General features: G+C 35.6%; 2 protein-coding genes across 2 annotated transcripts; one reads left to right on the top strand and one right to left on the bottom strand.

The window, feature by feature from the left end:
* Window positions 1-888: 888 nt before the first annotated feature.
* Window positions 889-8,166, bottom strand: LOC148886785 (alpha-1A adrenergic receptor-like). The gene is made up of 5 exons (XM_089016549.1): window positions 7,295-8,166; window positions 5,152-5,403; window positions 4,697-5,087; window positions 2,395-2,516; window positions 889-1,182 (listed from the first exon to the last, which is right to left on the bottom strand). The coding sequence occupies exons 1-5, from the start codon at window positions 7,595-7,597 to the stop codon at window positions 889-891; spliced, it is 1,362 nt and encodes a 453-aa protein (XP_088872675.1). The 5' UTR covers window positions 7,598-8,166.
* LOC148886784 (hepatitis A virus cellular receptor 2 homolog) lies at window positions 941-25,574 on the top strand. The gene is made up of 8 exons (XM_089016550.1): window positions 941-1,080; window positions 16,458-16,708; window positions 21,757-21,932; window positions 22,898-23,087; window positions 24,054-24,202; window positions 24,287-24,426; window positions 24,493-24,601; window positions 25,386-25,574. Exons 3-8 carry the CDS (start codon window positions 21,875-21,877, stop codon window positions 25,466-25,468), a joined length of 729 nt encoding a protein of 242 aa, XP_088872676.1. The 5' UTR covers window positions 941-1,080; window positions 16,458-16,708; window positions 21,757-21,874; the 3' UTR covers window positions 25,469-25,574.
* Window positions 25,575-25,759: the final 185 nt, after the last annotated feature.

Raw genomic sequence — 25,759 nt, 5'->3', positions numbered from 1 at the left:
ACAAAATAAATCAACACTCAAATTCACTTTAATCATGCCCAAAAAAAGTAAAATAGATAAAATAAGTGCGTTTCACAGTTTCAAGGGAACCCGAACTAGACGGTGTGCTGATGATGATGATTATTATTATTATCATCGGCAGCATAAAGCGGTGGTTTGCAATTTGCTCCCGTGCTAGCTTTCAAGCTAACTCGCTAGCATCAAGCGATGTTTGCAATTTGCCCGCATGCTAGCTTTCAAGCTAACTCGCTAGCATAAAGCGGTGTGTTTGCAATTTTCCCCCATGCTAGCTTTCATACTACCTTGCTAGCATAAAGCGGTGTGTTTGCAATTTTCCGCCATGCTAGCTTTCACGCTAACCTTCTAGCATAAAGCGGCGTGTTTGAAATTTTGCCCCATGCTAGCTTTCACGCTAACTCCTTAGCATAAAGCGATGTGTTTTGCAATTTGCCCGCATGCTAGCTTTCAAGCTAACCTGCTATCATAAAGCGACATGTTAGCAATTTTATTCAGGGAATCTTAAATTCCTGAAAAAAAATCATGAATGGCAGTGAATGAGTTAAAAACCCCAAAAATAAAAACACTCGAGCATGGGGGTGGGAAAAACACGCAACCTCAACACGGGAAGGCTAAAGTGGAGTATCAAACCCGGAACCTCGGCAATGTGAGGCAGACATGATGACCACTAACATACCGCGCTAATGTCGAAAATGTCCGCTGGACATCAAAATGGCGGCCTTTCCGGCTCAACTGGCGGCCACGCTCATAAATATGATCAGAAAACACAACCAACACGCGTGTGTCACGGAAGGTCACTCGAACCTGGAGTTTTGGTTCCTCCGTATGAGTCTGAATCCTTGGAGTAGCGTCCTGTCCAATTTGTGTCTCTTAACGCCTTTTCGTACCGCCATCTTGCCCGCTAGCCGCCTTGGCGAGCGGCGACGCCGGATCCGGACGGGTTCCCGGTAGCAGGTTCCGTCCGGCCTTGTTGGACGACGACCAAGATGGCGGCTGCAACTTGGGGGCGACGCATCGCGGGCTGTGGCTGATGGACGACAGCGTCTGCTGGCTGCCGTTCAGGTAAGACGAATTGTTGGATCCTTGCTGCGAGCGGTAGTTGTAGTACGCCTGCCAGCCTTGCCGCTTTCGTTTCCAACGGCAACGGAGGATACGGATGAAGGCCTGGAAGGCAGGGAAGAGGGGGGGAGGGGGGAACCTCTTTGAGTTACGGCACTCAAATTGTAGGTCATATAAATAAATAAATAAATAAATAAATAAATGCGTGGATGGATGAAAAAATACATACATTTAATTTAATTTAATTTAATTGTGAAATGTAAATTTCTCCACTGTGAGACTAATAAAGGCATATCCAATCCAATTTATAATAGAAGTAACACTATAAATAAATAAATCCAAGAATAAATAAATAAATGAAGAATACATAAATAAAAAATGGATGGATGGATGAAAAAATACATTTATAATAGAATTAACAATATAAATAAATAAATAAATAAATAAATAAAGTGAATACATACATACATACATACATACATAAATAACAACAATAAACAGTGATGTAAATAAAATATATAATAACAATGATACATATCTTAATGAATAAATAAATGCATATATAAATAATAGAGTAGAGAATACATACAAGGATACATTAAATAATAAATACAACCATAAATAAATAATAGCAATGACAATAATAACAAAATAAATGAATAAATTGGTAATAAATAAATCAATGAATAAATCAAAGAATGAATGCATAAATCAAAGAATTAAAAAATAATAATAATAAATAATAGCAATAACAATAATGAATAACAATATAAGCAAATAAATAAATTAATCTGGAATAAATAAATCAAAGAATGAATACATAAATTAAAGAAAATAAAAAAATAATTAATAAATAATGGCAATAACAATAATAAATAACAATAAAAATAAATAAATAAATCGGCAATAAATAAATCAAAGAATGAATACATAAATCAAAGAATAAATCAATCAATCAATCAATCAAAAAATAAATTAATACATGTATAATAACAACCATAAATAGCAACACAAATAAAAAAATACATTTACAATAACAGTTATGCATAACAATAAAAATAAATAAATAAAAGAATAATAAAATGAATAAATAAATAACTATAAAAACAATAACAATAATAAATAATAATAATAAACAATAATAATAAATAAATAAATAAATAATTAAAAATAAATAAATAAAAATAATAATGAAGACTATAAATACGTAAATAAAATGATAAAGACATAATAAAAAAAGTAACATACAACAATACATAGCAATATAAATAAAAAAAATAAAGAATTTAGATTGTAGTCTTTCAAGCGGTTTCATACCTGCTTAAACTCACGACTGTAGCAGGGGTAAATGATGGGGTTCAGGCAACTGTTGAAGTAGCCTAGCCAGAAAATCACCTTGAAGAAAGTTACAGGCAGCCGCAAATTCGGGTTAAAAGAACCTAAAACACACACACAAAAAAATAATATGGAATATGAGAAGTTTAGACATAAGCAGTAGTTTAATTTTAGTGTTGTGTCTTTTTTTTGTGGTGTTGTAAACGGATATTCTACTTTTTATTTTTGTCCCGCCATGGCCAATTTCACATTTTGATATTCAACCGCTGGTTCTATTGTGTTTTTAATAGCTTTTTTTTAATAGCGTCTCACGCTAGTTATGCTACGTCGCGCGCGCGCTCCAGTAGCAGTGTAGTTTGGGAAAACTGGAAAAGGAGATGCAGGGAGGAATTCTTGCCACTAAGGGGCAGCGTTTGCTTTCATCATCATTTTAGTCTATAGCCCCTCGGTGACCCCCGACCCTCCGCAGGTGAGGCAGGTGCTCCTCCCGTCCGAGGCTCTGGTGGGATTTCCAGGATTTGTTTCGAGATGGACCGGGTTATTTTTCCTAGATAACAGATCTCTTGCCAGATGAATTTGTTCGACTCCGACCCGACATGGACTTGTAAGGCCATCCCGGATAGCCGCCCGCTATCTCTGACTATATATGACAATAATCCGCCGCGAAAAAAAAGCATCCGTCCGTCACCATAACTAGCGTGTGGCATCATCTTCCCATCATGCATCACTGTCATCCTAACCCAAGTTTGGCTCTTGCTTTCCTCTCACACAGGAAGGTTTTATTTTAGCTCCAGTTTGGAGCTTCCGTGTAAACACTGTGGACGACCGCGCTAATTTTGGAACTGCAACGTAGCATGCTAACAGTACTATCAATCAATCCTTCCAGCTGTTTTCAACGCCACATATCGTCAGTGATCGATCTTCAGCCGATCCCGGTTGGCTGAATGATGTAAGCGGCCATTTTATTCACGATCCGATTGCTTCGATTAATCGATTGATTAATCGACCGATTAATCGATGACATTTTTTTTAATCGGAGTAAATATATGCATTGGCACTCAATAAAACGGCACCCTGGATAAAAAAAAAGACCAAAAAAAAATAACGTTTCTTCTATTAAGACGAAAAAGCTTTTATTTTAATTTACGCAAGCCGAAACCCACAACATACCATGGAATTTTACTACGATTAGCATGCAATGCTAATTTTCAGTGATGCAAATGTTGATCATCAATTGAATGGATCGATATGTCAATAATTTAAGTTGATATCCTTGGTCGTTGTCATTGTTAATTAATAATAATAATAATGATAATAGTGATGATAATAATAATGATGATCATAATAATGATCGTAATAGTAATGATGATAATAATGATTATAATAATCCTTATAATAATGATGATAATAATGACGCTGATGATAATGATGATAATAATAATGATAATAATGATGACAATAATAATGATGATAATAATGATTATAATAATCCTTATAATAATGATAATAATAATGACGCTGATGATAATGATGATAATAATAATGATGATCATAATAATGATCGTAATAGTAATGATGATAATAATGATTATAATAATCCTTATAATAATGATGATAATAATGACGCTGATGATAATGATGATAATAATAATGATAATAATGATGACAATAATAATGATGATAATAATGATTATAATAATCCTTATAATAATGATAATAATAATGACGCTGATGATAATGATGATAATAATAATGATGATCATAATAATGATCGCAATAGTAATGATGATAATAATGATTATAATAATCCTTATAATAATGATAATAATAATGATGATAATAATGACGCTGATGATAATGATAATAATAATGATAATAATGATGACAATAATAATGATGATAATAATGATTATAATAATCCTTATAATAATGATAATAATAATGACGCTGATGATAATGATGATAATAATAATGATGATCATAATAATGATCGTAATAGTAATGATGATAATAATGATTATAATAATAATTATAATAATGATAATAATAACGATGATGATAATGATGATGATAGTAATGATGTTAATAATGATGACGATAATGTTGATAAGGATGATAATAAAGATAATAATGATGATGATAATAATAATAATATTACATCGTCAATGTAAAATATTGGTGGGTTTTTAATTATTGTCGCAGTTTTTTTTCCCGCTATTCCTTTATTCCCACTATTAGCGCCCATCTCGCGTGACGGCTAATTCCGCCAACGACGGTTACGTACTGATAGGAAGCGCCAGGAAGAAGGGCAGCCAGCACAGGATAAACATGCCCACCACCACGCCAAGCGTCTTGGCAGCTTTCTTCTCCCTGGAGAACTTAAGCAGCTTGACGGTCAGCGTCGAACGCCCGGCCGAAGCGGCCCCGCCCCCTTTGGAGGTGGCGCACAGATCCTGGATCTGCTGATTGCGGCAATGGATCCTCAGCGTGAGCTCGTTGGAATCCTGCTGGCGTTCCTTCATCACGCCGGCCTCCAGGTTCTTGGTGGTGCGCTTTGCGACCACGTAGACGCGACAGTACATGGCCAGGATGACGGCTAGCGGGATGTAGAAGGAACCCAGCGAAGAGAACAGGGCGTAAAACGGCTCCTCGGTGATCACGCACTCTGTGTCGTCCTACGGGGAGGGCAAACGGGGTCACGCTCTCGCTCAAGTCAACCACGGCGACGGTGACGCCCACCTGCGACGGCGGCTGCTTCCATCCGAGGAGCGGCCCGATGGAGATGACGATGGCCAGGATCCACACGGCCAACATGGCGAGCAGCGCCCGCCGTTCCGTCACGATGACCGGATACTGTAGCGGGTAGCGTACGCCGATGTAGCGGTCGATGGAGATGACGCACAGCGACATGATGGACGCCGTGCAGCACAGCACGTCCACCGCCGCCCAAATGTCGCAGAAGATGCGTCCGAACACCCAATAGTCCAAAATCTGAATTGAGATTTGGACATAAAAATGCTTTGCGTGCGTTCATACAGTACGTGTTGATCAGAGGATGAAATACCACAGAAGAAGACTGTCCCAAATCAGCAGCAAGCATATTTTTTTTAGGCAGAGGATAAAGAATATATGCATGTGTGTATTATTGAAACTACCCGACGGTAGTTTCAGCAATGGACACGAAATCAGGTGGATGTGTGTTACTAGCCAATCATAGTATCACTAGCCGCTAGTCATAAGAGCATACTGGCCAGAGCTAGCACGCTGTACCTGTGAGTAAACTTAGAAAACAATTCGTAAATTATGACAGTCGAGCTAGTTATCAAGCTACCTACCTAGCTATCTATTTGATATCCTACCTATTATCTATTTACTATCTATCTATTAGCGGTCTACCTGCCTGGCTAGCTATCTAGATAACTATCTATTAGCTATCTAGTAGCTACCTACCTAGCTATCCCTTTGCTATCTGCTAATTTTCTATTAGCTATCAATTAGTGCTCAAGCTGCCTGGCTATCTATCTAGCTAAGTATCTATTAACTATCTATTAGCTATCTATTAGCTAGCTAGCTTCCTATCTATTTGAGTTACTTACTAAATAACTGGCTTGTTATCGAGATAGCTAGCTCTTAGCAATCTATCTATCTATCTATCTATCTATCTATCTATCTATCTATCTATCTAGCTAGCTAGCTAGCTAGCTAGCTAGCTAGCTAGCTAGCTATCTATTTGGCTATCTATTAACTAGCTATTACCTATCTAGCTAGTTTTCTATCGATTTGAGTGACTTTTGGGTTGAGTGAACGCTGGCGCGTGTGGCTGCCGCTGCTCACCCACAGAAAAACTAACTGTAAAGTGACCTTGAGAGTTTTGAAAGGTGCTTGAAAATTCAATGTGTTATTATTACTGTATTATTATTATTATTATTATTATTATTATTATTATTATTATTATTATTATTATTATTATTATTATAACGAGATGCGTAAAGTAGTCTCAAGGAACCTGTTTTAAAACCGAACAGGAAGTCTGCTGTTTTGGTTTGAAGCATTCGATATAGAGGCAAGTAGGGGTCAGGGGGGGTTCAAAGTTCGATGAACTGAATTCTTAGGGCGGAAGTGTCCCAAATGAGCAGATTTTGACCATAGATGTAAAAATAGAACACCGTGTTTATTTTGCTGAAAATGTCGTTATTTTTTAGCATTCAATTGTGGAAGTATAGCCATACAGAAGTATAGCTAGCTATAGCAACTTCTTCTTAGCTAGCTATAGCAACCTCAACTTTATGTATATGGATAGCAGTCACTTTGAGTCTCCTCCGTACTGTTTCTGGACATTCAATTTTATTTATTTTATTTTTTATTGTATTTTATTCTATATTTTTTTTTATGTTGACGGGAAACGTGGTCAAATAATTTCTTCCCATGTTTTCCCCCATTTTAAAAAATCAGTTTTTTCATTTTTAATGTCATAGTAAACAACTTGCATTTGACTCATCAGTGCTTCTAAGCGGCCACCAGATGGCGCCAAAAACTATGCAGTATATATGGTATACTTTTTGCTTAATAATTAATTCAAAATTAAGTCGTTTATTTTTTTTTAATGGGGTTACTTAATGACTTCTAAAACAAACTGAAAAACAAATCAAGTTTAAAATAATCAGATTAAAAATCGAATAACACGACTGTAGTTTCTCGTCGTCGTTCATTGCGATGTTACTTCGAGTAAACCCCTTAAATGGCGTCAAAAATTTGAGGAGCACTATTATAAAGTAACAATTCGACGGAAGTAACTTCCCCAAAACAAACAAACAAACAAACAAATATGCGACAGTAATCAAGCTCCATCGTCGTATGTCGAGTCAACCGTGCGACTTCTCACCTCAAGCGTGGCGGACACGGGTAACACTGTGGTGCTGAGCAGCAGGTCGGCGATGGCCAGATTAATGATAAAATAGTTGGTGGGGGTCCTCAGGTGGCGGTTACACACCACCGACAAGATGACCAGTAAATTCCCCACGATGGCGAAAGCGATAAAGGACGACAGCAACATGCCCACCGGCACCGCCCGGCTCAGCTCCGGCGGGGCGTGCTTGCTACGGTTGCCCGTGCCGTTCGAATCCGCCGGAGGCGCCTGAGAGCCGGTTAGGGGCTCGAGGAACGAGCCGTTCGTCCATAGGCTCATGGTGCCCGGAAAAGTGGGGGTACAGAGTCTGGGTAGGGGGTCGGGGGACGTCAAATCAAATACGGAATCTTGTGGTGGTCCGAGGTCCGTAAGTGTTCAGGAATCCGTTTGTTTTTGGGTGGAATATCCACGAAAAGTGAGACCCCCGCTGGTTGGACGTCACTCTCCCGGACGGGAGGTCTCCTGGTCGGCCACAAAAGTGCTGATTCAGTGGTGGGTCACGGAGCCTTGTGTCCTTTTATGGTCCAAATGTTTTAATGTGGGAAAGTTCGGACGAGAGGAGGAGATAGAAAAGAAGAGAGGGAGAGAGAGAGAGAGAGAGAAATAACACGCACGTAAACACACCCACGGGCAACCTGCAGCATCCTTTTGCTTCCTTCCTCACTCGCCACTCGAGCCGCACTGTGCGTGGCGTGTTGGGGGGGGGGGGGGGGGTTGCATCACGAAGCCTTTTGGCTCCAGAGTGCAACACGTCACGAAGGAGTGTAAAAAAAAGTGTTGGCCACTGCAAAATTACATTTGGTCGTTTGATTGGTCACGTGGGCATTATATTTCGATTTTCACCAGGGGGGTGACGTCACGAGGGTGAGATTGAAAGGACATTAAAAACAGAAGCTAATTAAATGGAAAGGTTAAATTAGTCTTTTAAACTGACACGAGTTGTATTTTAGTCATTAAAAAACACAATAGGTTAATTGATGTGTGTCTGTAGTTAAAGCGATATAAATCAATATGTATTGTATTGTATTGTATTGTATTGTATTGTATTGTATTGTATAAATGTTAGAAAAACATGCAACATGAACATGTGTTTACAGCTATTTTATCTTAGCAGGAATTAAAAAGCCAAAGTGAATTAATCGAAGTGACATGGACAATATTTGTGATGCATAAAACGGTTAATGGCGTTGTGTAAAAACTGGATTTTACAATATGGTTTTGATGCGGGGTGGCTAGCTAGCTATTAGCTATCTATCTATCTAGCTGGCTAATTATTAACTAGCTATTAGCTATCTAGCTAGCTTTCTATCTGTTTAAGTTATTCCGGGTTGAGTGAACGCTGGCGCGTGTGGCTGCCGCGTGTGGCTGCCGCTGCTCACCCACAGAATAACCTTTATGAAGAATACCCTTTGACTGTAAAGTGACCATGAGAGTTTTGAAAGGCGCTTATAAATGAAATGTATTATGATGATGATGATGATGATGATGATTATTATTATTATTAATTTTTTTGTAAAAAAACATTTATGGGCAGTCAAAAAATGTTTGAGTTCATTCAATAAATGGTTAATTGTAAAAAAAAAATGATATTACTAAATATATAACATGGGTTTTTTTTTATTCATTTGTCAAATTGAATTACTATATTATATAATATTTGTATTATATATTATTATAATATTTTTTAACTATTTTAATCTTATTTTAATGTTTAATATTTTTTAAAGACTTTATTTTTTACATTTAATATGTTTTAATAAAAAAATATTATTATTATTATTATTATTATTATTATTATTATTATTATTATTTATTTACATAAAAAGACATATTGGTTTCTATAGCGCTTTAACAACAGCTGAAGCTGCAACAAAGCGCTAACATGGAAAAAAGCAACTACTGCCCCCTAGTGGAAGGGAAAAATACATTGCCAGAGGTCTGACCAGCGCTTTATCGGCAGCCTTCACACGAAAAACAAAAACCTGGCTTTTTTTTTGTTTATATTATATTTAAATCCATTTTTGCCTCATTTTACCAATAAAAAGGTTCATTTCTGCTCAAATAATAATAATAATAATAATAAATTTCATTTTTAAGCGCCTTTCAAAACTCTCAAGGTCACTTTACAGTCACAGGATAAGTTTTTCTCTGTGTGAGCAGTGGCAGCCACAACCCTCACTCAACCCTAAAGTAACTCAAATAGATAGAAAACTAGCTAGCTAATAGATAGCCAATGGATAGCTAGCTAGAGAGCTAGTCAGCGAACTACAAAGATATATAACTAGTTAGCTACATATGAAACATAAGAACAATCCGAACCGTTGGTCCGATTTTCAAACGCCGCATTCCTTCACCATGGTGACATTCCCAAGGCTTGTGTTTTTCCCCGAAGAATGCAGCCGCATTCAAACGCTGTTAAATTATAATAGGGGGGGGGGGGCGAAGGCGTAGGAGGTGGAGGGGTATCTCGGAGGCGGCTGCTGATTTAGCGGCTGCGGCTGCGGCAGCCATCCATCCGCGAAGGCAGCTTAACAACAAGGCCGCTGTCATCATTTGTCAGATAACACAGCCACCGTAAAGTGGCTTACTCATCGGGCGGCCGCGCTCCAGCCCCTTTTGTATTCCGCGACGTTTAAAATGACTCGACTTCATCTCGTTATCGGAACATTGCAGCGGAGAAACCTGGGAAGTTGTGCGCTAGCGGGCGGGGCTAACTTTCAAGTTTAGTCTGGAAATGAGTGGGGATGTCTCGCAGAAGAATTGTGGGTCAAAATTGAGGGCGACGTGCACATTTTGAATGGAAGGGTGTTGTTTTTATATCGTGCTCAGCTCCTCCTTTGACTCGTCAGTGCAACACTTGGCCGGATGATTTTTTTTCCCAAGATATAAATAAATATATATGTATATATCACATGTGCATCAACATAATAATTAAATAAATAGACAAATACATAAATAGCAAATAAATAAATACATAAATAAACAAACAAATACACCGATAAATAAATAAAAATAATAAATACATATGTAAATGAATACACGTGTAAATAAATAACTATGTAAATAAATTGATGAATAAATAAATATAGGAAATAAATAAATACATACATAAATAAATACACAGTTAAATAAATAAATATATGCATAAATAAATCAATATAAACACAGATAAATAGTTAAATAAAAAATATATAAATACGTAAATAAATACATACATGCCCAAATACGTAAACAGTTAATTAAATACATACATATACAGTATAAATACATAAATAAATATAAACCAATAAAAATACATTAATAAATAGCTAAATATATAAATATGTAAATACATGAATAGTTACATAAATAACTGCATACATAGATAAATGAATAAATAAATAAATAAATACACAAATAGATACATACATAAATAAATACATAACTAAATGGGTGGATGGATGAATGACTAAATGAATAAATGAATACCATTCTACCGAACGACACCATTTTCTCATGCGCAAATCCAATCATGCTAACGTTAAGCTAGCACAAACTAGCATCTGCGCCATGGTCATGATCAAACCTTGAAACGGGTGCGACATTAGCATGCGCCACAAAACAAGATGGCTAATGCTCACAGACATATTATCTAGGAGTGAAGCCACAGTCGCTTGAGACGAAGCTTCGTCCGCTGTGACTTTGCGGCAAGTGAGCTAATTGTCACCCTGCGGTGGTGTTTACCGTTACTTCAGCGCTCGTCGAATGTCTTCCGCTGATAGCGGCCTCGACTGATAGCTCATTTCTCAAAAGTGTCAAGTGAACAAGCTTGAGGCGCTTTTTTGATAAAACACCAAAACACTTGAACGATCTTGAAAGCTCGATATGCCCCCGCAGCCATCTGCCTCCGCGTCATACGCGCTTCTCAAATGCTTCAATGAGAACCGCGCCGGAACGAAAGATGCTAGCCATCTGATTTGATAGGCGGCGTCAAGTGTTTTTCTTGCGCTATCACTGCTCGTGGGTTGAAGTAGCAGTTTTTGGGCCATTTTGTCATTGCCATAACGATTCCATTAGCTTGTCTATTGCATTTCGCATTGCGTGTTAACATTAAGCTAGCCGAGTTTGTTTGACAAAGTTGTGTGTGCTTTTTTTTAATTTTATTTTATTGTTTTAGGGCAAGTTAGTCAGAATGGGGATATAAACAATATTTGCATTTATTTATTTATTTATTTATTTATTTATTTATTTATTTATTTATTTTTATTTGTTTGTTTATTTATTTATTTATTCGCTTGTTCGTTCATTCATTCATTTATATATTTATTTGTCTATTTATTTATCAAGTTATTTATATATGTATTTTTATTTAGATATGTATTTATTTATTTATTTAGTTTATTTATTTATTTGTCTTGATGTTATTAATTATTGATTTATTTGTTTGTTTCTTTATCTATCAAGTTATGTCTTTATTTATTTATTATTTTTAATGATTTTATTTGTGTATTTGTTTGTTCATTTATATCTTTATTTATTTGCTATTCATTTATTTGTCTATTAGTTTAATTAATTATAGATTTATTTGTTTGCTATTTATCTATTTATGTATTTGTTTTTTATGTGTTTATTTGTGTATTTGTTTATTTATTTATATCTTTATTTGTTTGCTATTTATTTATTTATTTATTTATCAAGCTACTAATGTTTATTTATTTATCTATTTATTTATTTTTATTTATCGGTGTATTTGTTTGTTTATGTATGTATTTATTTATTTGCTATTTATGTATTTGTCTATTTATTTAATTATTATTTTTCGTCACCTCTGATTCTGAGCAAACATTTTGGTTGGACACAGTTTGTGGATTAAATTCAGCTCCTGGTGTCCCTAAAGTTTTGTCCAGCTCGCAACCCAAACGAGCATGTGAATCACCTCGTTCCTCCAAAATATGAATACTTGAGATGATATGCATTTTTTTTTTTTGGCTCGTCTTGCAAGCGTCGTGTTCCCATGACCCGTTACGTTGCCAGGATACCAAAGTGTCTGTCCTCGGTCCAAATGTTTCAAACGCAGAGGAATTAACGACGCCGTTTTGGCATTCAATGCAGTGTTAGAAATCTTACAGACTCTTCTTTCATTGGAAAAATAGTTCATTCTTAAGTTCTATGGGTCTGGAGTTATCTGAGCTTGAAATGGGGGCGGCTGTCCAACATACAATACATACATATTGATTTAGCACTACATAAACATTCATTAGAGCGTTAGAAACCTTAGACTCTCTTCTTTCATCATTTAAAAAAAAGTTAATTCCTAAGTTATATGAGTCTGGAGTTATCTGAGCTTGAAATGGAGGCAGATGTCCAAAATCCACTACTTTACATACATATTGATTTAGGACTACATCAACATTTGATTCAATGTTAGAAACCTTACACACTCTTCTTTCATTAGAAAAATAGTTAATTCCTAAATTCTATTACTGTGGAGTTATCTGAGATTGAAATGGGGGTGAATGTACAAAATACCATACAATACAGACATATTTATTTAGGACTACATAAACATTCAATTCAGTGTTACAACCCTTAGACTCTCTTCTTTAATCATTTAAAAAAGAGTGAATTCCTAAGTTATATGAGTCTGGAGTTATCTGAGCTTGAAATGGGGGCGGATGTCCAAAATCCAATATAATACATACATATTGATTTAGTACTACATAAACATTCAAAAGAGCGTTAGAAACCTTAGACTCTCTTCTTTCATCATTTAAAAAAGAGTTAATTCCTAAGTTATATGAGTCTGCAGTTATCTGAGCTTGAAATGGGGGCGGATCTCCAAAATCCAATACATTACATACATATTGATTTCTATAGCGCTTTAACAACAGTTGAAGAAGCTGTAACAAAACGCTAACACAGACAAAAGGCAAATGTCGCCCCCTCGTGGAAGGGGAAAAAACATTGCCAGAGGTCTGGCCAACGCTTTATCGGCACCTTTGTGAGGACAAACCAATGTAATTTTCATTTTTTGGACATTTAAAGTCATTTTTTGGTGATTTATCCCCCCGAGGTGAAAGCAGAGCAAGCGGAGAGCTCCTCCGTCTGTCTGGCAGACAATCTGAAACACTCGCAGGGGACTTTCAAAATGGAGCTTTTACTGCTTGACTGTGTTTACGTCTGAAACCATTAACGGACGTTTGTTGCTACGGCGATTGTAGCAAAACCGAGTCGGAACGTCAGGCGAAGTCCATCAAAGGTGACGTGGCGGATGTGCGCGTCGCTGGCGAGACCTTTGACCCCCCCACCCCCCCCTAGCGCAAACTCACCTCCATAGAAGGAGTAGCGGCGCATTCCGGCGCCACCCTCAGCTGCGGATTTTGACTGAGATTAAATCATTTTTGGTTTTGGGGAATGCTAGCCCTGGCGCTCACACGAGAACGAATATCTTTTCGTTTGTCCCGCTATGGAGACAAATAAGCGTAAACTCAATCCTGATACGAACTCTGGAAAATACAAAACAGTTCACACATTGGGAGTCAATTGTCACCTATTCTTTATCCTCTGCAAAGAATGACTAATAGCAGTGCTGCACCGATGAGCTTAGAGGAGTTGAGGTGTGTCGATGTTTAGAATATATTACAGGTGAGCAGCACAATGTCCATTGCATTGATGCAAAATGAAAAAAAAAAATTATTTATTGTAGCTTTTTTTAAACATGTCAGTAATTATCTAAGAACTGTTTTTGATCCCGCTAATATTCCATCTGCGATGCGAAGTGGTACAATTTGCGTTTAACAAGTTTTTAATAGTTTCTACTCGCAATTTTTGTCATCTTTCGCTCAAATATTGGTTGGGGAACCATCTAGCTAGCTAGCTATTAGCAAAATAACTGGCTGGCTAGCTATCTAGCTGGCTAGTTATTAGCTATCTGTTGGCTAGCTAACTGTCTATCTATTTGAGTGACTTCCGGGTTTGAGTGAACGCTGGTCCGTGTGGCTGCCGCTGCTCACCCACAGAAAAAACTTATCCTGTGACTGTAAAGTGACCTTGAGAGTTTTGAAAGGCACTTATAAATGAAATGTATTATTATTATTATTATTATTATTATTATTATTATTATTATTATTTTCACTCATTCAGTGCCAGACAATGTGCAAAAAAGTGTCCACTCCAGTTGCCAGGGTTTGTGTCATTTTCACTTAAATTTCATGACCCACAGAATATTGAGTTTTAGGGCTACATAAATATTCAATGCACCGTAAGAAACCTGAGACACTCTTCTTTCACCAGGAAAAAAAAAAGTTAGTTCCTAAATTTTATGGGTCTTGAGTTATCTGAGCTGGAAATGGGGGGAGATGTACAAAATACAATGCGTGTGGATTTATACAGCGCTGGATTTATGCCGAAAATAGGCACTTAAAAAAAAAAAATACAAAATAAGCCACACCCCTTACATTAGAAAAAAGAGTTAATTACTCAATTATATGGTTCTGGAGTCATCTGAGCTTGAAATGGGGGCAGATGTACAAAATACAATACATGTGGATTTATATATAGCTCAAGCTGTAACAAAGCGCTAACATGGACAAAAGGCAAATGCTGCCCCCTAGTGAGAGTGAAAAAACATCACCGGAGGTCTGACCAGCGCTTCATCGACACCCAAGCATGAAAAAAAAAAACAACAACAAAACCTGAACAAATTCGGGAATGGCAGTGAATGAGTTAATAATAATAATAATACTAAAAAAAATAACGCTAATCCTTTACGTGTTTTTTTTTGCCGTAGTTTTACATCGTAGCGTTAGAATGCTAATTACAACTTTGCCATTGGGGCTGTGACATTGAGCGCCAGGGTAAACATGGCACGATGTTGCTTGCATTTTAACGGTGCACTCCGATAACTTTGCACCCTTTGACCCCCCTCCCCATCGACCCCCACCCCGAAAATAAAAATGCCGGAATCGTCTTGGAAAGCCGACGAAACATTTGTCTTCATCAGGAAATTCCTCTTTTATTAGCTTGCGAGAGAACATTTGTTTCTCTTTTTTCTACAGTTACCACCGGGTGAGCGAGGAAGCGATATTTGTACTCAAGTAATAGTATTATTACTATTACTTTATTATTATTATTATTATTACTATACTACTATTATTAGAATTTTTTTATCGTGTAGCATCAGCTACTTTCCATAAATATCACTTCTAATGATCAGGCTAGCTACCTAGCTGGCTATCTATTTGCTATCTAGCTATCTACCAAGCTAGCTAGCTATTTTCTGTCTATTAGCTGTCTTGTTGGCTATCGAGCTGGCTATATATTAGCTTTCCGCTGGCTATTAACTATCTGGCTACCTATCTGGCTGTCTGGCTATCTAGCTGGCTATCTAGCTAGCTATCTAGCTGGCTATCTATTTGCTATCTAGCTAGGTACCTAGCTAGCTATCTATTTGCAATTTAATAAGTGTCTATCTATATGTCATTTATAAGCTCACTTATAAATGAAATGTATTATTATTATTATTATTATTATTGTTAGCGAGTTAGCTAGCCTGCTTTCAATTATTTATAAAATTATTTATGTGTTTATTTATTGAATTATTTATTGATCTATGTAGTATTTTTAATATGTCTAGCTAACTCGCTATCTAGCTAGCTAGATAGCTATCTAGCTATCTATCTATCTAGCTATATCTATCTATCTAGCTAGCTATATCTATCTATCTAGCTAGCTAGCTATATCTATCTATCTAGCTAGCTATATCTATCTATCTAGCTATCTATTAATCTATCTATCGAGCTAGCTAGCGTACGGGCTTATTAGCTAGCTTGTGATCTAGCGATCTTATGAGCTAGTTAGCTAGCCTGCTTTCTCTTATTTACAAAATGATGTATTAATTTGTTTGATTATTTATTTATTGATTTTTTTTTATTCATCTATGTAGTATTTCTTTTAATATGTATGTGTTTTTATGTATTTTTTTGTGTGTGAGTGTTATTTGATGTGTGAGAGGTAAATTTTCTTTGGTCTTAATGGCACCTGAAAGTGTCCCTTGGCGTGAATAAAGCAAGACCCAAGTGCCCTTTAGCAAGGCTTCAATGAATGAATGAATGAACGTTAGCGCCCGCTTCCCCTTTTTTTTTTTTTTTTTTTTTTGCAGGATGACGTCTTTCTGGGCCGTCACGAGGCCTCGTCCATCCATCAACGGTCAAACTCCCGGCATCTGCCCGAGCGAGCGCTTCCTCGCCGCCATAACTCAGCGGCCCAGCCGGGACAGCGCAAGACAAACGGCGCCCAAGAGGGGAAACACAACAAATAACTTTCACGGCTGAGACTTGATCCAAGAACGGAGGCTCAACGTCTCCGTCGGCGACGATTGGGAGAGGCTAAATTTGGAGCTTCGTCTCGCAGGTATCTCCAAATTTGGTGGGATCTTGTTGCTTTTTTTTGCTATTTTTTCTTCTTTTTTTTAAGCTTGAGATGTTTATTGGGGACAGCATGCTGGGGATGCAACGACTCGGATACATTACCTGGCGTAACTTTTATTGCATTATTTTTTGTATAATTACATAATAATAATAATACATTCGATTTCCGGGCGCCTTTGAAAACTCAAGGTCACTTTACAGTCACGGAAGACGTTTTTCTGTAGGTGAGAAGTGGCAGCCACACGCGTCTGCGTTCACTCAACCCGGAAGTAACTCAAATAGATAGAAATAAGCTCGCTAGCTCACAAGCTGGCTATTAAGCCCATAAACTAGCTCGATATTTAGATGAATAGATAGCTAAATAGATATAGAATAGATAGATAGATAGATAGATAGATAGATAGATAGATAGATAGATAGATAGATAGATAGATAGATAGATAGATAGATAGATAGATAGATAGATAGATAGATAATAATATATTCAATTTCTAAGCGCCTTTCAAAACTCTCAAGTAGATAGATAGATCTAGCTATATAGCTATCTAGCGAGATAGCGAGTTAGCTATCTAGCTAAATAGCGAGTTAGATAGATCGACATATATTAAAAATACTACATAGATAAATACATAATTCAATAAATAAATACATAAATAATTTTAGAAATAATTGAATGCAGGCTAGCTAACTAGCTAATAATAATAATACTTTCATTTTATAAGCGAGCTTATAAATGACATATAGATAGACAGCTAATAGATCGCAAATAACTAGCTAGCTAGCTTGCTGGATAGCAATTAGATAGCCAGCTAGCTAGCTAGCTAGATAGTCAGATAGCCAGCCAGTCATATAGCTATCCAGATAGTTAATAGCCAGCTAGAAAGCTAATATGTAGCCAGCTCGATAGCCAGCAAGACAACTAATAGAGAGCAAATAGATAGATATAGCTAGATAGATCTATCTATCTAGCGTGATAGATAGATAGACAGACAGCTCGATCACTAGCTCATAAACTCACTAGAGCACTAGCTCAAAAGCTAGCTAAATAGATAGCTCGATATAAAGACAGATAGATCGATAAATCCCAGTCTATTTTACACGTTCTGGGTTTTGACTCCATTTTTTAAAATCGGTTGTCCTTAGAGGGGTAAAAATGAATCCACTGAGGTGAAGTTAGCTTAAGTGTGTTAACATAGCATAGTTTGCGCGTGATTTTCCTCAAGCAGTCGCGTCTTCGCTTTGTAACAGCACATCAGCTCAAACGGATTCTCCCCTGCCCATTTTATAGACTTTTACTTTTTTCGTCCTCCAGGGGCTAAACATTGATCGGCTTTGCCTTTAACACAGCTCAAGTCACTTTGAACAAAAAACAACAACAATGTGATTTTTCTCAAATGGACAAAAAAAATGTCTCTGTTTCTGTGCTTCACGTCCATCTCAACAGTCAGTGTGGAGATGATGAAGAGAAGAATAACAGCCTGAAGCCGTGCTCTTGTTTTTTTGCCTTAAAAAGATGGTATTCTGGCGCACGCAAACGCTCACACGCACACTCGGCCTTAACTATTTTTAATCCCCACTGAGAACCTTTCAGCCACATTCATTGTATTTAAAATATATTACAAATATATATATATTATATACTGTGTATATAAAATATATTACAAATATATACATTATATATATTATTTTAGATTTTATATGTATCTTTATATTTATATATTTTTTTGAATTCTAAATATATACTGTGTATATAAAATATATTTTAAATGTATATTATATATTAGACATATTAATTTATATTTTATATATATCCATATATTTTTATGCATATTTTTATATTAAATATATCTATTATATACATTATTTTTATTATATCTTTCTCTCTCTCTCTCTCTCATATATATATATATATATATATATATATAAATGTGTGTGTACAGTATATATAAAATAAAAAATTATATAGATATATATATAAAATCGAAAAATATATATAATATAGATAGATATAAAAATATATAGAAATATATGTAAAATAAATAATACAAAATAATACAATCTAAATATGTATAAAATGTAAAAAATAACAACTAATTACATAAAATAAATATGATATATAATAAAATACATTATTATATATATATACAGTAAAGTCTCGTTATATCGATATCGGATATATCAATAGTCCCGGTTATATCGATACTATTTATATGCACGCACGGAGAAAATTACATGCAAACAGGGTCGGATATATCGATAGTCCCGGTTATATCGATATTTTTTCGGACTCCCTTGAATATCGATATAACGAGACTTTACTGTATATATATATATTTGTTTGTGATTTTCAGCCATGTGATTTGGTGAGACTATGGAATGTTTGCACTTATACGATGTCGCATTTGCTTTTCTCGTTTTACACAAACGCGTCGCGACATAGAAGCTAGCACGCTCGCCCTTAGCTTTGGAGAGCCGTCCAAACGAGATGATTTTTGTTATATGCTAGCTTCCCAAAACAAGTAATGTTGCCACGGGAAAGACAAAAAAAAAAAATCAGACATGTGGATCAAATTAATTGTGTTGCTCCGAAGACCCCCGACGTTCATTTTCTCTTATCGTATCCTGACAAATATTTTCAGATGTTTGGACTACAGCTCAAATCTCAACTTTGATGTAAAGTGCTTGATAATCCCGCCGTAAAAACGGTTACGAGCGCAAGTAAAGGATGAGGCTCTTCGGTCAAAGCCGCGCTTCACCCTACCGTATCCATTCAGTGTTTTTTTTTTTCTTCCATATCTCCATTTGTTAGGAATTGAGTCATTTGCTCATCGGGCCTTTTGACGATAATAATCATTTCATTTCTAAGCGCCTTTCAAAACTCTCAAGGTCACTTTACAGTCACAGGATCAGTTTTTCTGCGGGTGAGCAGCAGTTGCCACATGCGCTAGCGTTCACTCAACCTGGAATAAATCAAATAGATAGAAAGTTAGCTAGCTAACTAGCTAATAGATAACTAATAGATAGCTAGCTTGTTTGTAAAATAGCAAATAGATAGCAAATGGATAGCTAGCTGGGTACCCAGCTAGCTAGTTAAATAACGAATAGATAGCAAATTGATAGCTAGCTAGGTAGCCAGCTAGCTAGTTAGTGAATAGATAGAAAATTGATAGAAAATAAGCGAATAGATAGCAAATAGATAGCAAGCTAGGTAGCCAGCTAGCTAGTTAGATAGCAAACAGATAGAAATTAAATAGCTAGCTAGGTAGCCGGATAGCCAGCCGGCCAGCCAGATAGCTGATAGTTAATAGCCAGCTAGAAAGCTCATATATAGCCAGCTCGATAGCCAGCAAGACAGCTAATAAATAGCAAATAGATATCTATCTAGGTAGCCAACTAGCTAGTTAGATAGCGAATAGATTGCAAATAGATAGCAAATAAGCGAATAGATAGCTAGCTAGGTAGCTAGCTAGCTAGTTAGATAGCGAATAAATACCAAATAGCTAGCTAGTTAGATAGCGAATAGATAGCAAATAGATAGATAGCTAGGTAACCAAGTTAGGTAGCAAATAGATACCAAATAAATAGCTAGCTAGATAGCTAGCTAGTTGCCAGCCTTTCAAAACTCTCAAGTGGGTAAAGGTCAAGAGGTCACGCTCTCACCTGGATAATAATCGAGATAATGATGATGATATAACGATGTGGCTTTACAATCCGTCGCATCTTCCTCAGCGGCCTCTTTGTTCCCGACTCTGTGATTTTTTTTTTTTTTTTTTTAAGCAAAGGTGAAGGCGGGCGACATGGTGTTCCGTGACGCAAATTAGCCTGAGCGTTGTTTTGTATTCACGGGCACACAAACGCACACCTCTTGACGTTCACTCCTTTCCCCGCAGGCTTTACACCCTCATTCGAGCTTTTATCCTAAATTGGGAGTATTTGGGTCACTTGCGTCATCCCATAATTGTTTTTTTTGTTACATTTCCTTCATGGATGTGACCAATGTTCCCTCTAAGATGGCCACAGCGTACACATTAGTAATGGGAATTCCAGCTCTTTTCAGAGAGCCGGATATTTAGGCTCGGCTCACTATAAAGATCTGGCTCTTTTGGCTCCCAATTGGCTCCTCAGTTTTTTTTTTTTTTTTTGTTGCTTAAATTAATTAACTACCAAAAATCATGTGAAATTATGTGAAAAATGAATTACTCATGGAAAAATACACTATATCAAAAAAAATTATTTATATGGCTTGATTTATATGTGCACAGTGAGAATCCACACTTTCACTTTCCTCGTGGTTACTCTGGTCGGATGATCAGCTGTCACTAATTTGCTTTTCATATTAATAATCCTATCATACCAACTAGTAAAAAATATCATATTTGAATAATAATAACAACATCATGTGATAACATTTGTCCACCTGTCTACCCTAACCCCCTCCCCCTCCTCTCCTCCTTCTCCTCACTGCTGCGTGTGTTTGTAATTTTCCCCTCCCTCCTCTACCACGGATATCGACCAATCACGTGCGGCTTTAACCGAAGACCTGGGGCGAGGAATAGAGGACAAAAAAAAAGTTGGCTCCCATTTCCGGCTCTTCGTTCACTTCAGAGATCCGTCTCTAAGAACCTGCTCGTTCGCAAATGACACATCACTAGTACACACCTGATGCTTTTGTCTGCTCAGACACATGAAAAATTAGAGGGAATATTGCATGTGAGCATTTTTTTTCTGACAGAACCACCCAATGTTTTGGGTTGATCTCTTTTTCTGATATTTTGAGGCCGAGGGGTTTGAACTTACAGTCCTTTTGGTCGGATGCCAAAGTGTATATCATGTATAAGGCCATTGGCTCCGTAAAAACGGTGTTTGTTTTTCTAATTTAAGGAATCTAATTAGACAGGAATGAAAAGCCAAACATCAAAATGGCTGACGGGTCACTTCGGATTGTTTGGATTGCAGCTGCGGATAATCATTAGACAGAGAAGATATCCCCGAAAATAAAAGCAAAAGATTTTTTTTTCTTTCTTTTTCCAGTCGTTTGGGCAGCAGAAACCCGTTTCTAAAAATAGGACGCAATGGAAAAGGGAAGCGACAAAAATGTGTCGTCTGCTGGGCCCCCGTCCGTCGATCTCGTGGGAGAGCAACGCCGAACATGCCGACGACGTTGCCGCTCCAGCTCTACGTCGTCGCCTGCGTCGCCGCCGTCGTGGGTGAGTCCAATTTATTTATTTTATTATTTTATTATTTTATTATTTTCGTGTTTTCGTGTTTTATTTATTATGCATTTATTTATGTATTTATTTTTCTATTTATGTACAGTTTTTATGTATTTGTTTATTTTAATTTGTATTGTATTTTATATTTATTTTTAATCTTCAATTTATTTATTTACTGTTTTTTATTTTTTTATAACGCGCTCATTCATGTATTTGTTTGTTTGTATGTTATTATTAGTTTATTTATATACAATATTTATATTTATATTTATATTAATATTTATATTTATGTATTTTTTTTTATTTTGTTTTGTATTTTATATTGAATTTTTGGTTTTAATTTTCAATTTATGTATTTATTTATTTGTTCATTTATTATGCATTCATATATGTATTTGTATTTGTTTGTTTATATTGTATTCTTCATTTATTTAATTATATACAGTATTTGTGTATTTGTTTATTTTATTTTATTTTGAATTGTATTTTTACATGTAATTTTTAATTTTCAATGTATTTATTTATTAGTATTTTTTTATTTATTATGCATTCATGCATGTATTTGTTTATTTATGTGATTATTAGTTTATTTATTCATGTAAGTATTTGTGTACTTGTGTATTTTATTTTTTTTTGTATTGTATTTTATATTTAATTTTTAGTTTTAAAATTAAGATTTTCAATTTGCAATTTTTGATTTATTTATGTACTTATTTATTTATTTGTGTATTTTGCATTTGTTTATGTATTTGTTTTTTATATGTTCTTATTAGTTTAGTTATTAATATACATATTTATGTATTTGTCTGTTTTATTTTATTTTGTATTGTATTTTATATTTAAAATTTAATTTAAGTATTTATTTATTGCCAATCAAATATGCAGATGTTTGTATCGACACTAAAATGCGTATTTTCATGATCGAGTGACACTGCCGCCATTTTGTTTTGCCGCCTCAGTGTGGGCAGGTCCTGCCGAGACGGTGGTGGGCGTGGCCGGGCGGAAAGCGTCCCTGCCGTGCCGGGTGGCGGCGGCCAAACGCAAAGGCGTGCACGTTTGCTGGGGGCGAGGCGAGCCGCCCTTTTTCTCCTGCCATGACGTGCTGGTAAACGCCGTGGGCGAGCGCGTCACGTACAAGACCTCGTACAGGTACGCCACTTTGCTTTTAATAATAATAATAATAATAATAATAATAATAATAATACATTTCATTTCTAAGCGCCTTTCAAAACTCTCAAGGTCACTTTACAGTCACAGGATATTTTTTCTGCGGGTGAACAGTGGCAGCCACACACACGCCAGCGTTCACTCAACCCGGAAGTAACATAATAGATAACACTACATAAATATAGACAAAATATAGATAATTAAAAAATATTATATATATAATAAATATATATAAAATATATAGTGAAAAATAGTAAATATAACAAAATCTAACATAATTGAATAAATAATAATAAATAAATGTAGTAAAAATATATAATTTTGAGACTACATTTCCCAGAATGCTTTGCTTGAATGTGACTCCGCCTCCTTTTTCCTTTTATTTGCAGATACTCGGTGTCTTCCGGCCCAAGCAAGGAAGTAACATAATAGATAATAATCCATAAATATAGACAAAATATACAACATCTAAAAATAATATCAAATAACATAATAATGATAATAATAAATATATATAAAGAGTAAAAAAATAGTAAATATAACAATCTAACATAATTGAATAAATAATAATAAATAAATATCGTAAAAATATAGAAAATATGTAATTTTGGGACTACTTTTCCCAGAATGCTTTGCTTGAAGGTGACTGCCTCCTTTTTCGTCTTATTTGCAGGTACTCTGTGTCTTCCGACCCAAGAAAGGAAGTAACATAATAGATAATAATACATAACTATAGACAAAATATAGAAAATATAAAAAAATATAAAATAACAATAAAAAAATATCTATATAAAATATATAGTAAAAAAAAATAGTAAATATAATAAAATCTAACATAATTGAATAACTAAATATAGAAAAAGATAGAACATATGTAATTTGGGGACTACATTTCCCAGAATGCTTTGCTAGAAGGTGACTCCGCCTCCTTTTTCCTTTTATTTGCAGGTACTCGGTGTCTTCCGGCCCAAGCAAGGTTCCTCATCTTTCCATCTTTAACGTACGCCCCTCGGACTCGGGCCTCTACCACTGCCGGGTTCAGCTTCCGGGACCTTTCAACGATAAAACCTTCTCCGTCCTCCTCATCGTCATAACACGTCGGTATCCCAAAATGACGCTTACGATTGATAACAAAATGGCTAAAAAAAGTACTCAAATGGTTAACGAAATCATTCCAACAGGTGCCGGGAACCTGAACACATCGCCGACGATAAAGACTACAAGTACGGACGCGGGAACAGGAAGTGATGTCACGCACAGCATCGATTTGTGGGAGGGCTCGGACCACGATACCACCGGACCGGTGGTGTCGCGGGTGCAGGTATGGGCGACGCGGTTTCGAGGCGGGTGGCACCATTTGACGTTTTTTCTGTCGTCTTGGTAACAGAAGCCCGTTCGGCGGCAAGATGGCAACCATCTGCGGGTGTTCCTCGGAAACACCATCAGGATGGCCTTCATCGTCTTCATTCCTGCAGTGATCCTGACAGCCGCTTACAGTAAGTGAGCGCACACTTTGGCGTTTCGGCACATTTTAACCCAAAGATATGTATTTATTGTGTATTGTTCTTTTAATTGTAAAGTGTCCTTGAGTGTCCAGAAAGGTGCTTGTAAATTAAATGGATTATTATTATTATTATTATTATTATTATTATTATTATTATTATTATTATTATTATTATATTATTCATGAATTAATTAATGTATTTGTGTTTTTATCTACATATTTATTTCTCTCTTTATGTATTTACTTATTTATTTGTTTTTTTATTTTTTTATTTATGTGTTCATTTAGTTTTCACGTCATTTTTGAACTGATTGAAATCATTTAAAAATAACTTGCAGAGCATTTAAAACATTATTTATGTATTTATTTATTTATTTATTTATTTATTTATCCATTTATTTATTCATTCATTCATTTATTTATTCATTCATTCATTTATTGTTTAGCTAAAGTTTAGCCGGGCGTTTTTTTATTTATTTATTTATTTATTTACTTATTTATTTATTGTTTAGCTAAAGTTTAGCCGGTCGTTTTTATTTATTTATTTATTTATTTATTTATTTATTTATTTATTTATTTGTTTTTAAATGATTTGAATCAGTTGAAAAAATGATGTGAAGCCTGAATTTTTAAACTGGTTCAAATCATTGAAAAATAACTTTCAGATCCTCTGGATCGGTTTTTGTTTATTTATTTATGTATTTATTTATTCTGGGGCAGTTAAAATTGCATCACCTCATCTTACTTTTGGCGTTTGCGTTGATTGATGGCTGCAGGAATCTGGAAGTGCAATCGGAGAGCATTGACTGGCAGCAGCGCAAGCCAATCAGAAGAGGCAGAGGAGGACGCCTACCTGTAGAATAGTATCATAATAATAATTTGCTGATTTTTGGTGCTTTCCAAAATGGAAATGTCGAAATAAGAATCAGTCGGATAAATCAAATAAAAATGTGTGTTCATATTCACTTATTTTTGTGTTGTTTTGTTTTTACAGTTGGTCGAACTGTATTTTTCTCGTTGAGTTTATTTTTTATTATCGTTCATAATGAGAACAAGTCTTTTTATTTTTTTTTTTGAAAGTTTTTTAACTCTCTTTTTTGGAACACCTTTTCTTTTTTTCTTATCTTTTGTGGACAAATCTTTTTTTTGT

Source organism: Hippocampus bargibanti, linkage group LG16 (genome assembly GCF_051943395.1).
Source record: "Hippocampus bargibanti isolate YZ-2025 linkage group LG16, ASM5194339v1, whole genome shotgun sequence".
Classification (NCBI taxonomy): domain Eukaryota; kingdom Metazoa; phylum Chordata; class Actinopteri; order Syngnathiformes; family Syngnathidae; genus Hippocampus; species Hippocampus bargibanti.
Note: the sequence above shows the minus strand (reverse complement) of the source record. Positions and strands in the feature narration are given on the sequence as shown.